Source organism: Equus asinus, chromosome 1 (genome assembly GCF_041296235.1).
Source record: "Equus asinus isolate D_3611 breed Donkey chromosome 1, EquAss-T2T_v2, whole genome shotgun sequence".
Classification (NCBI taxonomy): domain Eukaryota; kingdom Metazoa; phylum Chordata; class Mammalia; order Perissodactyla; family Equidae; genus Equus; species Equus asinus.
Window position 1 is genome coordinate 115,505,746 of NC_091790.1, and position 15,400 is coordinate 115,521,145.

A 15,400-nucleotide genomic window follows, 5' to 3' on the forward strand; every position below is an offset into this window, starting at 1 on the left:
TTAGGGCTGGCGTAGAGAATGAATACTACCTCCTTTATTTTCAGGAAAGCTTCATGTTCTAAGAGAAAAGTGAAGGTGGACTAGACACCTCTAACACGATACAGCCAGCTCAGAGAATGCCTTCCTGAAAAAACATCCTTTTAATTTTGATGTTTTTTGGAGCTTAAAACTAACACTAGCAGCATCTACGGAAATGGCTCTGGAGTCTGACCGCTTGTGTTTTAATCGTGTCCCGTTCCGTCCCTGTGACCTCGGGCAAGTTACTTTCTCTGTATCTCCATTCACGAAGATAAAAATAATGCCTGTTGACAGTATGACTAGAGAATTAGATGAGATCACATGAAACACTGAGGTTAGTGCCCGGCACAAGGGCAATATGAACGTTAGTGATTATTACAACAGATACAGATAAACTACCAAAACTACTTTAGCAACACATAAGACAAAACAGTAGCATACATCTATGAAGAATGGAAAATGCAGATCTGGAGTTCTAGGTTTTTCTATCAAAACCGCAAAGAACGGCTGTATAACAAATACTTTTTCTCCACATGTGTGAACATCAACATATCACATATTTGATCCACATGTGGCAGATTTAAAATAAGCTACCTAGCATTCCTTACGCCATCTTCATTTGATGGAGAGTTCAATCATAAATGTCTACACATATCTATGGATAATCATGAACATGACACTTTTTTTCATGGTATTGCTTTGAATTGATCTCAATGAACATGGCACATGAGCTCATGCCTCTCACTTCAGATCACCACAGCATCCTTTCTTTGTCCCCAGTTGCAGGAATCGCTTACCATCACAACATCATCTTGTGGCAACAGAATTAAGATTATTAGAATCTGAGAAAACTCACCTAGAACAAGAATTACTTTTTTATGACAGGAAAACACGGGTTTCCAACTTTTTCCTAAAAATCTCTTTAAAAATATCTACAGCATATCAGGGAACACATTTCTATCCTAATATCTCCAAGAGACATTCTTTGCAATACTTAAAGCTTCTTTCCTCCAATTCAAGGCTATGAAATGGATTTTGTCTTATTTTGACTACTAGAGTCCTATACCAATAGATATTATAGAGGAAAATAGACATATGGAATCTCTTGGCAATTTCTTCTCATCTTCTATTCCCGTTGTATTTTATGACGGTTTCAACTTGCTCTTTGCATCACAAATTTAGCACTGCTCTACTTAAGGCTCCTTAAGGTTTAGGTAGCATCAGCTCACACTCGCATTCATGGTTCCCTTCCTGATTTCTATGACACTCTCAGGGGGAAGAATGCAGACAGCTTCTTAATCACACAACATGCCTTGTTGAGTTTGGGTTCATGAAAACATGCAGGTGTTATTTAAGATGCTTAATTGTCATTTAACTGAAACCATCGGAAGGGGAAAGAAAAGAAACTAGAGTAACACAAGTTTTCCCAAGAACTAAATATTTCAGAAGATTCAACATAACCAGAGTGAGCATTCTGCAAGATTAATGGAGAAATCAAGAACCACTGCTTTATTTTTATCTCTCAGGCAACCGTGAGACAAACTCTTCTCAGCAAATGTGCCTTGTCATGCTAATGCTACCAGTGTTCATAAGGAGGCGATTTATTATTTGGAGTTTATTGTTCAATACAATTCTTCAGCTTTGGGGTTCAGCTCGCTAGTCCACAGGGGTCCTTTCATGTGCTGTTTAACTAACTCAGCTTCTTGTCAAATGAGGCAGATATTAAAGGACGTTTGTCAAATGCCATCGTCTTTCATTTAAATATTATCAATGACCTGGAGACTTACAACTTTATTAAAGAAAATTCAGCACCATAAGAAGGCAAAAAGAATCACAAAGTAAATCACAGAAAGAACTGGTAACCCTACACAGGTCTCTACCGTTAATATACTTGTTTTCCAATGCAACTCACACTGACATTTCTACGTTCTTAAACCACTGTCATGCTCATGTAAACGTAAATGAAAAACTCAACCTTGGGCTGGAAAATTGGCCAATATTAGCAAAGGACAAATGTATCCAAACAGTAGAAACTTTTATAGTCTCTTAATCTTTTAGCTGCCATTTTCCTTTTAAGTTTTAGGCAATTTACCCACAAGCTTAAACAAGGTGAGAGCAGTTAGGAGTCTTTACTGTTCTAGTCGACACAAGCAAAGACTCAATAGCAGTCACAGACAATTGGCTTTTCTGCCATGCATTTAACTATCAATGAATTTATTTTTGTGCTGTCATAGCTTCACAAGTGCTTTAAAATATTTGCATGGGCACCTTGACAACTCATGAGAGTTCTGACCCCAAAGGAAACATGAAGTGGAGCCAGGCGCTGCCTGTTCAGTGAAATGCTCTTCAGGCTTGTGGAGCCTATGTGATCCTGGGTGCACCTGAGTGCTAGTCGACCTCTTTATTTCAGGGTATTATCTCACCAGACCTAAAAACATATAAACAAAAACGGTAATCCAGTATTCATCAGGATTACTTAAAAAGTAATGTCTGATAACTCAGAGGTTTGTCCTGTAGAGACGAACACCCACATGAGCGAATTATTGTTTCTTTGGTATCAGAAGCAGAGCTGCCATGTAGTTCTGGGTGAGCTAACTTCTGAATTGCAGTTGATATCCAGTCTTAAAATACAAACAAGGAACTGTGCTACTTGAGTAACCTGATATATATCCTCATTAGCTCATGTAAGATTAACAAATCCAGTAATTAAATTTCAATTCAAATATTAAGGTCTATCAGTTTCTTCACACACAAAGTATTCCAAAGAGTAAATATTCCTGAATACATTTCAATTTACTCATCACAGGCATGGGAAAAAAATCTAATACAATATTTAATAGCCATTGCTTTAGGAGTATGTATATCACCTACGCTTGGTATGTCTACAGATATATTTCTATTTGTATTTTATTTTGTTTACAAAGCTCTATGGACATATTTATACAGATATTCTTCACATCATGGTGCAGAAACAGATCAGAAACTATCCCACACACCCCTCTTCTTGAGGTTTACAACACTCTTAAATGCCCCAAGAGTGGCCAACGGTTGTCTACAACTTCGAGCCATGCTTATTCCATGACGATCATAAGTAAACCAAAGAGACTGGGTTCTTATCAAGCTCAAGCTCATCAGAAAAAATAGGACTTAAAAAAAAAAATCTTGGGCTGGACCAGTGGCGTAGTGGTTAAGTTCATGTGCTCCACTGCAGCAACCTGGGGTTCATGGGTTCAGATCCTACGTGCAGACCCACACACCATTCATCAAGCCATGCTGAGGTGGCGTCCCACATACAAAATAGAGGAAGACAGGCAGAGACGTTAGTTCAGGGCTAATCTTCCTTACGCAAAAAGAGGAGGACTGGCAACAGGTGTTAGCTCAGGGCCAATTTTCCTCACCAAAAAAATAATCTTAAAAAAATAACGCATTTGGGGCAATAAATACTTTAACAGTTTAGACATATCTAGGCGTGCTAGCATAGACAGATGCCAACGGTATTAAGGATTAAGATGACATCTCCAACAGCCATCAGTCAAGGCCCCATGAAAGGCTGAGTATAGAGGAGGCCTCTTCCCTCTAATACTGGAAAACTAGGCTCCTAATAAAAACACACAAAAACTCTCTGACAGGAAATATCCAAAATTTACAGAGGGGACACGTCTGTTGGGGAAGGAAACAATAATTAGAAGGAGATTGAGAATTAACCAGAAAAGGTTAATTTAAAAGTTGAATTCCCAGAATACACTGCATTTTTAGTGTATAACGTGGAAAAAATTTGGAGGTAGATAGAAAACACTTGACCATCAGCTATGTATCAGGGGATGGATCCTAAAGCCATCTGCTGGCAAAGTAACAAAAAGTCCTCTCTCCAGCTGGTTACATACTAGCACTATGATGAAGAAACGAATATTCCATTGCATTCTACCCAGTATCTGTCATTGTTTTAAATTAATCAGAATCACTGAAGGGTGGTTGTGGTGTACCAAGGCTCTATTAGGTGGGGAGGTGGAGTGGTAAGGGGTATCAATATTTACGTTAACTCCACATTTATTGAGCAATAACCAATATCAGTCTCTATGCTAAGTGGAGGGGAAGTGATCGCAGCACAAATGAAGACCACACTTCTGCCCCACAGAAATCTACAAACCCTAACTCCGACACAAGCCCTTGTGTGTTGTCACAGGATGCACACTACACACCACACAACACACTTTACAAACGTCATTCATTTAATTTTCAAAACAGTTCTATGAAGGGTGTTATTCCCATTTTACAGATGACAAATCCTGGATGAGGGAGATGAAGCACACCCAGAAAGCAGAAGGCAACCATGATTTAAAACTGGTTTTGCACGACTCTGAAATCCATGAGGTTTTGAAACTTGTTTCTCCAGCTTTGTTGTTCGCTTGCCCAGGTCATTCATACAAAATGTTGTGGAAAGCATCGAAGGGAATTATCCTAGAAGACTTCCTCGAAGGAGGTGATATTTATAACACAAAATTCAGCTTAAATATCATGTAATATATTTACATGGGCAAGAAGGGGTCTTAGAGAAAATGTAGTCTGATTTGTTTTTTATCTGGTTAGGGGAACTGAGGTTCTGATGAAATTTCAGAGTTAATTAGTGAAGAATCACACGTTGAAAACCCTGATATTTTTATTTCCATGTAAATGCTGTTCTTACTTTACCACATTGCCAATCGAATGTTCATACATTTATATACATATATATAAAAATATATGTCTGTTGAAACTTATTTCCCAACATTTTAATAAAAATTTCCCAGAGGCCATTGGAATCACGACGAACATGTTCCCCACTTAACTATAACTAAAATTTTGTCGGTATTTTTCATTATAAAAAAAAGATAAAAGTTACATACAGACAAAATCCTTTTTAGAACAAAGATTATTCCCAGGAATAATCAAGGATATTTCAAAATGGAAAAGAGATCAATTAAGGAGACAAAACCCTCAGTACCTAATAACAGAAATTCAAAAACCTCAAGCGAACACTGATAGAACTGAAAAGAGAAACAGACAAATCCATTATAGTGGGAGAGTTCAACCTGTTCTGCCAGTAATTCACAGAATAAGCAGACAGAAAATCAGTAAGGATATAGAAAACACAACAAACTATCAACTGACTGAATCTAATTGGCAGTAATGCAACACTGTGCGACCACCGCAGAACGCACATTCTTCTCTAGACAGACTACATTCCCTTTTGTAAAACGAGTTTAAATCTATTTTAAAGAATTAGAAGCATATGATGTATGTTCTCTGACAAGAAACTAAACTGGTGATCCATAACAGAGACATACATTAAAAATACCCAAATATTTGTAAATTACACAACATATTTCCAAATAACCCATGGATAAAAGAAAAAATAACAGGAGCAGTGAGAAGACATTTTGAACCCATTGAAAGTCAAAACACGTTTTATCAAAATATTTATCACAATAAAAGCAGTGTCTCAAAGGAAATTTATAGCATAACAGCTTATATTAGTAAAAGTTCTCAAACCAGTGACCTAAATTCCCACACTGAGAAGTTCCAAGAAGAAGAGCAAATTAAACACAAAGCAAGAAGAAACAAGATAACTGAACTTTAGAGGATAAATCAAGGAAATATTAAACAGAAAATAATAGGAAAAAAAACAACAAAATGAAAAGCTGATTATTTCAAGAGATCAATAAAATGGAAAAACTGAGCTCTAAACAGATCAGTCAGAACATTAAGGAAGCAGACACAAATTATCAATATCAGAACTAAAGATTACTATATCTTCTTTATCCTCACTCATACGTGGAAGATAAAAAATAAACAAACAACAAACACACAGATACAGAGAACAGAGGGGAAGGGGGAGGAGAAAGGAGTATGGGGGACATTTGTATGGTGATGGATGAAAGCTGGACTTTTGGTGAACGCCACGTAGTCTATACAGAAACTGAAATATAATGATGTGCACATGCAATTTACAAAACATTATAAACAAGCATTATCTTAATAAAAAACAAAACAAAACATTACTACAGACCCTATAGACATAGTGAGGACAATAAGCTAATAGTGCGAATAACTTCACGTCAATAAATTGAACATCTTAGATTCAAAAGCTGAATTACTAGCTGAGAAAGCAATCTTATTATAAGAATCTACCTCATTTTTAAACAGAAACAATATTTCACACATTTAACTCAGCAATCACATTTTATATCTGTTCAAATATAGACAATATTTCGATTTTTTCTGAAGCTCAGAAACTTTTCTTAAAATTACATGCATCTGGTATCTTTTATCAAATTATAAAGTATTTATTCCTTAATTTGTAAAATACTACATGCTAACATCTCTGCCGGACGAAGGCAGACTCTTTTTAACAAAGCATCCCATTGCATATTAGTAAGCAAAACAAGTTTTGTCTATTAGATATGTAGCCTTGTCTTTCCCTCTGACCCTTATAGATTCCAACAATTTTCTAGGAAAAAAATACAATGACAATAATGCTATGAAATGTGGGTCTGTCAAACTATTGGATTTTTTTCCAGCAAAAATTCAACTTAAACAAAAAGCATCTGCATGAACTTTATATTCATAGGAAAAGCTATTTGGCATAAAATGAGAATTATAAAAGTTACAAAACGTGCTGTCTAAGGAGCCACAGTTCTCTTAACACGCAAGATTTAGCTAGCACAAATGTAACTCATTAAGAACATCTGAAGTGCATTCTCCCATAGGAGTGATGACCATCTGGTTGACCTTGCGCTAGACCAACAGGGAAGGCAAATCTGTAAATCACTGTTTCCCCAATGTTATCTCCATCACTCCACAACAAGGAGAAGGGACGGACCCTGGATGGGAGGACAGACCCCTCGTTTCACACACCTTTAAACTGACTGTGATTCCTCACTGGACTGTTAGGGACATAAGCCTGAGAGGACTCTTCTCAACCTCCACCCGAGAGCCCGACAGAGCAGCAAGTCATAGTGACGCACAAGATTCCAAGACACACGAGCCAGGAGGCAAGGTCACTATGAGAGAACATCAAGACACAAACGACCTCTGCCCGATGTAACTCGAAATTACCAGAGTTTTCTCAAAAGCACCTTCCAACTTCTGATTTTCGTTTGCTAAATAGTAATAGATGTTCTAAAATATGAAATAAATGAAAGTATATATTCATACGCATTTAGATTAATATATAATTATATACATGTCAACCTTGGACAAAGCTCTATATTTTGATCACAAGACTAAACCATTCTGGAAGAAATTCAGTAACCTACTCAGTGGGATACTGGGATGAGTGACCATAAAATCAACGAGAAACTTTAAATAATAAAAAATTTGGAATAGGCATCTCAAGCAGGTACACAGTCAAACCTCTTATGAAAATGACTACAAATTAATGACTAAAATTTATATATTTTAACAACTATTTTTACCCAAGTTAGTTTTCCTATGGAACTTTGCCTAATACATAGTTCATTTTGGAGGTTTCTTTTTGTACTAATTTAGAAATTGTGGAATTCATTAAGTTTATTCTCCCTGTTGACATATCTCTAAAACGGTATCCAAACTCAGTGATATTCTCTCTGTCTGATTATTTCCTAGTAAGACTCTTGGAATTATAGAACATTCAGATGAATTGATTGATCTGAAATCAATCAATTCTTACCTTATTATGCTGTATTCTACTTCGTCATAAATTAATGTCAGTCTCACTCTGCATGAACCTGTCTTAAGTCTGAGAGCATTTAAAATATTAGACATGTAGTATTTAAAAGCCCATCATAACTTCCAGTAACTCCATACAAAGCAGTTACCACTCTACATAGTATTGAAGTCTGGTTTTAAAGGATTGTATTAATTAATTTCCTCTGTAAAAGATAAATTTTAATTGTCTTCTCAAATATAGACTTGACTTATCCCTGGTGACACACTGTTTTTAATATTTACATATTTTGGGTTAAGTTTAGAATAAAAAAAGTTTGGTTAGCTTTGATGGAACACAGAGAAGAGATTCAGACACCTCATCTAGGAGACCACTCCATCTTTCTACACGCTGAGAGAAATACAGAAAATAGGGGGACACTGTACTATCCTTAGCGCCTTTCTTTTTTATTTAATTAGATATTTCATAGTCTTCAACTTGGGAGAAAAGGTGTGAGCACACAGCAAGCTCCTTTAGGAATTTAAAAAAAAGGACAGTTCAAAGGGCCTGTTTTTCCCTTCCTCACCACTTAAGTGGACAGCCAGGGTGTCAGGGGAACGCCTGGCTTAGCGCCTAAGGAGGCATCTAGAAGCTCCCACACTCTAAGTCCCAACTAACCCTCCCTCAGTGCTTAAGATGACCTTGGAGAAAGCACTTGGTGAGTTAAGAAAGAAAAGAAAAGCCCAGCCATTTGACTGATAAGCGTCAGTCATACTGCTGTTTGAAATTCAAGATAAGAGAGTTTCAGAGACACTTTGCTATAGGAAAGTCTGAGTATACCGTTTCTCAAATGAAAACGAAAATATGCCCACTGACACTGAGGTTCATGCAGAGACAGAACTGAAAGAAGAAATAAAAATCTAAATGACCCTGACTGACAGGATGATCTTGCTAGTCCACTTCTTATCCCATTAGTCCCATGAGAATGGGTTACGTGACTGACCGATTACCATCTGTAAGTCGTCTGAAGGACATACATTAAAACTCACTCACGCACTTGGTGAACCACTCCCTCACAGGACCTGACACCTTTCACACTGGCGAAAATTTGAAATCACACTCGTTTCCCTAAGCTCTGAAGATAACCTCTGTACTCAACAGCAATCAGAAGCTTATTTCCAACTATTCTTTTAGGTCCTTTTCAATTAATTAGGAGATGGTGCCAACCTCAGGAACTCCTTGTGGAAACAAAAGGAACACCATTAGAACAACATAAGAAGAGGCCAGTTTGAGGCTAGGGCTCAAAACTTATCGGGAAAATTTTTCAGTAATTAAAGCTGCATAGCTCTTTCTGCTGGTGAGGACTGGCAAAGAGGGGCTGTTTCTCAACAAAATGAAGTGACTATTAAGATCCTAGGCTTTGAGTTCCTCCTCATCTCCCCAGGCATACACATGCAAACACAGAAGAAACTTTAAAAAGGGCAGAATATACTCCAAGAATTTTCATAAAAAGATGCAATGGAGGGCTTTTGTGTCTTTTAACCAATCATTTAAAATAGCCATGTCATCCAAAAAGCAACCCAGTAAACATTTTTTAAATTAATCAATACTCAACAAGATTTTACTGTCTTTAACTTACTAATTTTTGAATCTGGAGAAGAAAGAAAAAAAGCCTTCAAATAACATTTTTTCCCAGAGTGTTTATCAACTTTCTTACCATCAAATGTTAAATAAACTCTTGCTTGGGGCTGAGTTGATCCTTTTACACAGAGAGAACAAACAAATGCTCCAACCAACACGCAAATTGCCCGGAATGCCATTTCTTCAGATTTGCAAGTTGATACCCAAGGGAAAATACCTTTCAAAGAGAGATAACAAGTTTGTTATAATTCATTTCACATTTGAGAAGCACACATTCCCCCTACACACACAAACCCAGCAAAGTAGACAGAGCTCTATTCACAAAAGACACACATGAACTTCTCCGTCCTGCTAACAGTAGGAGGTGCTGGAACTTTGCTTCTCAGACCTGAAAAATCCTAACTTGATTCATGCATGTCTGGAAGTCTTTGCAAAAAAGAAACTGTTTCATCTTACAGCAAAATAATGATAATATTAAGGCAGAACAAAGCAGCCCAAAAAAGTTATTGATTCCCAAAGGCAAACTCAATATTTAAACTTGATCTTCTCTCTAAAAATCATATTACATTGAAAAGACTTGAGAAGGTACCAATAGGCATTAGTGGATGAAAACTCTTTCCACCATAAATATGGTAGGAGGAAGGAAATCCCACATGGACGGTCACATGCACCACACACTTCTACATGCATTAGCTCTTTCAGAGTATGGTCTCTGAAATGGGGTTTCCACACATAAATCTCTCTCTGCTCAATCCTTGATCACTAAAATCACTCGAATCAGTTATCTGCCAATTTACACAGATGACCATGCAGCTGTTAAATAATGATACAGATGAGGTAACCATGGACTCGTGCCAAGTTCAAACCAATGACCTAGTCCTGAGCACTCCAGTAAACCATGTATCCCCCAGTGCATATTCAAAATAAATCAACCACAAAGTGGGCTGTCAAAATTGCAAAAGATAAATCAGAGAGACAAGTATTACTGTTTGCAACTGTAGCTGTAAAATTTATACATGTTATTACCTAATTTCTGAATACCAAGGAAGATCAGGTACCATGTAATCAGTGGCCACAAGATGCAAAATAAACTCAGGACCATAAAAGAAATCCCACCATTTTGAGTTTAGCATAATTATACAATAAGATGGCACGACAGTTTAATCTAGAAATTCATTTTTACAGGTTACAATGCTGATCTTCAATATCATGTGGCTTTTAAAATTAAAATCTTATTAATTTTATTCAATAAAGAAATGCCACTAAAAAGTGAAAAAACTGCTTCATTAATACAGAAGAAAAAGCACGATTAAAGTGAAAATGCCATTTTAAACAAAAATTATAAGTTCATTTCCTAGATGGGACATATATTATGAGACAGAAAAGTGTATGCCTCTTTTACCACACAGATGGAGGAAACCCTAGGGATGTTTGCGTTGGTAATTTTCAAAAGAAACAGCTCCTTCCTGCTTCCACAACCCCTTCACCCTGTCATCCCTAAATTAACTTAGAAGAAAATTGATTTTATGGGGTGACTTTCCCTTAGTAATTTGCTCCCTGGTTTTGTTGACTTTATAATAAAGTTAAAGACCAAAAGAAAAAAAAAAGCTATAAATATGCCTAACTTTTGTCTCTTTATTAAGCAGGCTCATAATACTTACACATTTTTACATATCGCTATCATCAGTATCTTATCTGATATGTCTCCCCAAAGGGACACATTGCCACAAAGTGCAAAGAATAACACTGGAGATGAAACGACAGGCAAACGCAGCGAGCACCTTCAAGCCCACCCAGAGGAGAGGAGCGGCCGGAAGACAAGTGTCTGACACGCGCCCCCCCCCCCCTTTACAACTTCTTCCCTTTAACTCACTTCGACCTGCTGCTGCTGTTTGCAGTTGTACCCATGGAACGCTAACATCCCGTCAGAAAAGGACTCTTTCCTGTCCTCTGGAACCACTTTGCCTTAGAAGGCACCGAAACGCGCAGCTTTACACTCCCCGCAGGTGTCACGACCTAAGAGCCACTGGGGCCGGGCTCCGGCTCCGGCACAGCGCGCGCTCTTGGGAAAACGTCCAGACAGAGCACACCGGTGTGCCAAAGTCGCACAGGAGACCCAAAAGTTCTATCCTGCGAAATCTGTCGCTGAAAATAAGGGCTCCAGCTTACCGAGGCGGGAAGAGGTCGGCACGGAGAAGCCCCCACTCCGCGGCGCGCTCGGCTCCGCGTGCGTCTGCGGTCCTCTCCCCAGGAGACCTCACTTTCTGGAGCGTGCCGGCCGCGAGGCGCCTTCGTCCCTCCCCCGGGCTTCTTTGTACAGGAACCCGCGGCACCCAGAGCCCCGAGCCGTCTCCGAGGCGCTCGGTGCGGCCCCTGCGAGTGAATGGACGGCGGCCGGAGCTGGCGAGCGCGCGGTGTCCGGTTTCAGCGACGCGGCGCGCGGCGCATCCCCGGCCCGGCGCGCCGGCCGCAGCTCCAGGGCGCGGCCCCACCCAGAGCGCGCCCGAGGGCGGCCGAGCCGGGGCGGCAGGGGCCGGGGGCGGGGCGGCCGGACACGCGGCCGGACACGCAGGGACGCGCCGAGCGACTCCCGCGCGCCCCGAGCGGGTCTGTGCCGCAGCCCCGGGGAGGCGCGCAGGCTCGGCTGGGCGGTGAACATCAAAGCGCAAAGCTGTGGTTTTGCCAGAGAGGGATCGCTGCCTCCTTTTAAGGCAAAGGGATGCGTTTTTAAAAGGGCACGAGTCTTGTCCTTTTCCTGCAGCGAATTTTCTAAACCCGGTAAAGATAAACCAAAGATCTCGCGGCAGAAGTTTATCCCTCTAATGGGTATTGTTTCCTATTGCGTTTCCTTAATGTCCCGAAGGCAGGAATTCTGTTGACCTCTCCACCTTGGCTCCCATCCAGTACCCTTCTCTCCAGGATACTCCCCAAACATAATTACAAGACCTTATTTCGCAATTTTCTGCAGAAAGGCTGTTCTGAATTATGCCAACAGATAGAAGCTGACAAATCGAGATGTCAGGGGTATATTTAAAGCACGATTTTCAGATAGACTGTTAAACTCTGGAACTGACTCTGATCCGGACCACAGTGGGCCAGAGGTTGGAACAGCGGGAGAAATGAACTTCGACCCCCGGAACAGGAGCGGGTACCTGCTCGCGCCCAGCAGGTGTCACTATGCAGAGGGACCAGCAGTTGCCTTTCTCCAGCTTGTTCCTTCCAATTTTCTTTATGAAGGAAAGCGGATCGCTGAATTCTTATAAACTGTGTCACAGAAAACACGCTGAGAGTGCGGAATCCCCGCCGGAGTGGGACAGCGGAATGAACCCTCGGGCGGGAGGAAGCGCAGAAGTGATGACCACTCGTCCTCCGTGGGTCTCAGCCCCACCTCTCCTGTCCGGTGGACCTAAAAGTGTCTCCAACTCTTTCTGATCCGCCGAGATGCGAAGGCATCGTGTCAAACAAGAACGCAAACGTAGGAGTTCAAAAATTAGATTCCAGGGCCAATATTATCTTCAAACATCTATGTTTATAAAATAAATTTCCAATTCAGGGCGTCTACTATTTAAAAAATTTTAATACAGGGCACGGCCTGGTGGCATAGTGGTTGAATTCCCAAGCTCTGCTTCAGCGGCCTGGGGTCTGGGGTTCAGATCCTGGGTAGGGAGCTACACGCTGCCCATCAAGCCATGCTGTGTCTGCGTCCCACATACAAAATAGAGGAAGATCGGCACAGATGTTAGCAACAATCTTCCTCACCAAAAAAAAAAAAAAAAAATTTAATACAGTTAAACTATATTTTGAAATGATTAGTGCAATAAAAATGTGAGCGGCGCCTTGACATAAATTTGTTATGGTGAATTTACCCCACAGAACATCTGACAGTATTAAAAACCAGATGCAAACATGAATAAACACCATGTACATTTCTCCCAGACACTTCTGAAACCGATTAAGACCCCAGTTACACACAGACATTATCATCTTCCTACTGACGTCTGAATCAGCATTTACAAATTAAGCAGGGAGGAGAATAAACGGTTAGAAAGAAGACTGATGAGAGCATTAACAAATTATAGAATAATTAATTTAGGAATGTGGAGCCCTTAGACGCTGATGATCAGTAAATCCACGTAAGGCAGAATATACTTACACATTTTGTTTTAAGTTTCAGGGAACTGAGATAAAGAAATGCAAGGTGAGATGCATGTCACGGTGTATTTACAAGGACGTTTACTACCAGACCCAGTTACAAAAGCTCGAGAAATTAGCTCAGCTTCTCACAGACACCCGCGGATCTGGAGACCTCCACAAATAGCTTAGATTTAATCACGGTCCACGAAGCTTGTGCTGCGATCCCCTCCATCATGCCTGAAGAAACCTCTTTTCGATGTATTTAATTGAATAATATTTGCTGAGTGCTGAGGTCTTTACCGTTGGCCACTCAACATGAGTCACGAGAATACCAATCGGCATGAGCCAAGGCAGAGTCAGGCACGAGGGCCCACTGGTGCTCCTGTTGGCCTGAAACTTGGGCCAACAGTGAACCTCAAAGAGTGGCAATGGGTGTCCCTAATAAGACTTATGTCTGTCCCCATTTCTCCAAACTGCTTAGGAGCCCGAAACACCATTGCCAAAACAGGACTTAGCTAAGAAGCACTGGGGGCCGGTGCCGTTCTTCCAGGATGCATCTCTGAGGGTCCATCCTCACAGGGGAAACAGTAAGGGCTACTGAGTAGGCTAGTTCAGGAAAGGGGGACACTAAATGCATAACAGGAGTGACGACACGATCAAATCGAGAGGCTGCTGATTACAAAGTCTGCCCTCATCAAAACATCTTGGCAAAAACATCCAAGTTAAAATACTTAGAATCATTCTCATTAAGATGTTAAATAAACGATGCAACATCTTATACACTGAAATCTCTGTGCCGAAGTGAAGTGGCCTTATTTTTAATATTTTATATTTTTTGGTGGTCCTGAAAAAGAGCCATTTAACTTAAACCCTTGGACTGACTTTGAGGGAAGTACCCACTTTTCTTTATGAAGTTGTGCAACTATGAATTCTATATCAAATTTAAAGAAAATGGATTGTTTTCAGACTTTTCCCCATCATATCATATGAGCTGCATAGATAAACTTTAAGTAGAGAATCACAATCCTTCAGAGACTGAAAGTTGTCCTCTTATTGGTCGTAACCAATATTTCTCACGGGAGACCATAGATCATACGTATTCCAGGCACCTTGTCTGTCATACGAATGGCATCTTTAATGAAGTTACTGTTTTACCAATGAGAAGGTTGAAGGTTTGCCCAAAGTCACATGGATAGCAAGTCCTGAAATAGAAAGAGAAACTCAGGTGTGACTCACCCTCCCGTGTGTTCAATATGAACTGAGCGCGTGTCACACAAGCATCCTCTCCTCGTCCTCTAACTCTCCTCTCTCTGGTCTTCTTTCCTCAGCTTCTGGATGCCAACTCTTTCAATTTCCTCGACGTATCTTTAGGAAGGCTGCCCTTGAAATGGCTCCTTACCTTGTTAACATCAGCCTTCCTTCTCCTTGGGTGACCCCAGCTGCTCTGAGACCCAGCCGGTCAGACAGGTCTGGTCCAGAAGCCTGAGTGTGGAACTGCCTTCTGCACAGCTCATAGGCTTTAGTATTTCCTCCATTAAAATCATTCCTTGTTTTTCAATAAGACGAGTGTATCTCTGCTTCCATTCTTAACCTGTTGCTAATCTGTATCCCTGACCCTCCATCTCCTTCTCTGTTGATATGTATGAAATTCTAGGCTTCCCAACTTGTAGGGTCCCTGGCATTAAAGAAAATAAAGTGGTGATAGGGGTTTGTTCTGGAGACAGAAACTGGGCAGAAAGAGATTTTCATTGTTTGCCTCTTTTTACCTTTGTAATTTTAAACTGGCTGAATGTATAAGCCCTTAGAAAATTCAGTGTAATTCTTCAACATTTCTTTAAATACCTTTAAACATCTCCAACACAATAAAGTGCCATATTCCCCAACTCAACCAAAATAAGAGCATGTCGCCTCGAATGTTTATATATTACAGTATTTCAAGTGTAA

General features: G+C 40.1%; 1 protein-coding gene across 2 annotated transcripts in view; it reads right to left on the bottom strand.

Moving 5' to 3' along the window:
* SEMA3C (semaphorin 3C) overlaps positions 1-11,923 on the bottom strand; it is a 161,968-nt gene extending 150,045 nt beyond the window's left edge. The window contains exons 1-2 of one of the 2 annotated variants that reach the window (XM_014844650.3): positions 11,492-11,923; positions 9,399-9,539 (exon numbers count right to left, since the gene is read on the bottom strand). In XM_014844650.3, the coding sequence (XP_014700136.1) occupies positions 9,399-9,501 (103 nt within the window). In that variant the 5' untranslated portion in view covers positions 9,502-9,539; positions 11,492-11,923. Of the gene's footprint in view, positions 1-9,398; positions 9,540-11,195 lie in introns of both variants that reach the window. The other variant, XM_014844651.3, reaches the window with a different exon arrangement.
* Between the last annotated feature and the right edge of the window lie 3,477 nt (positions 11,924-15,400).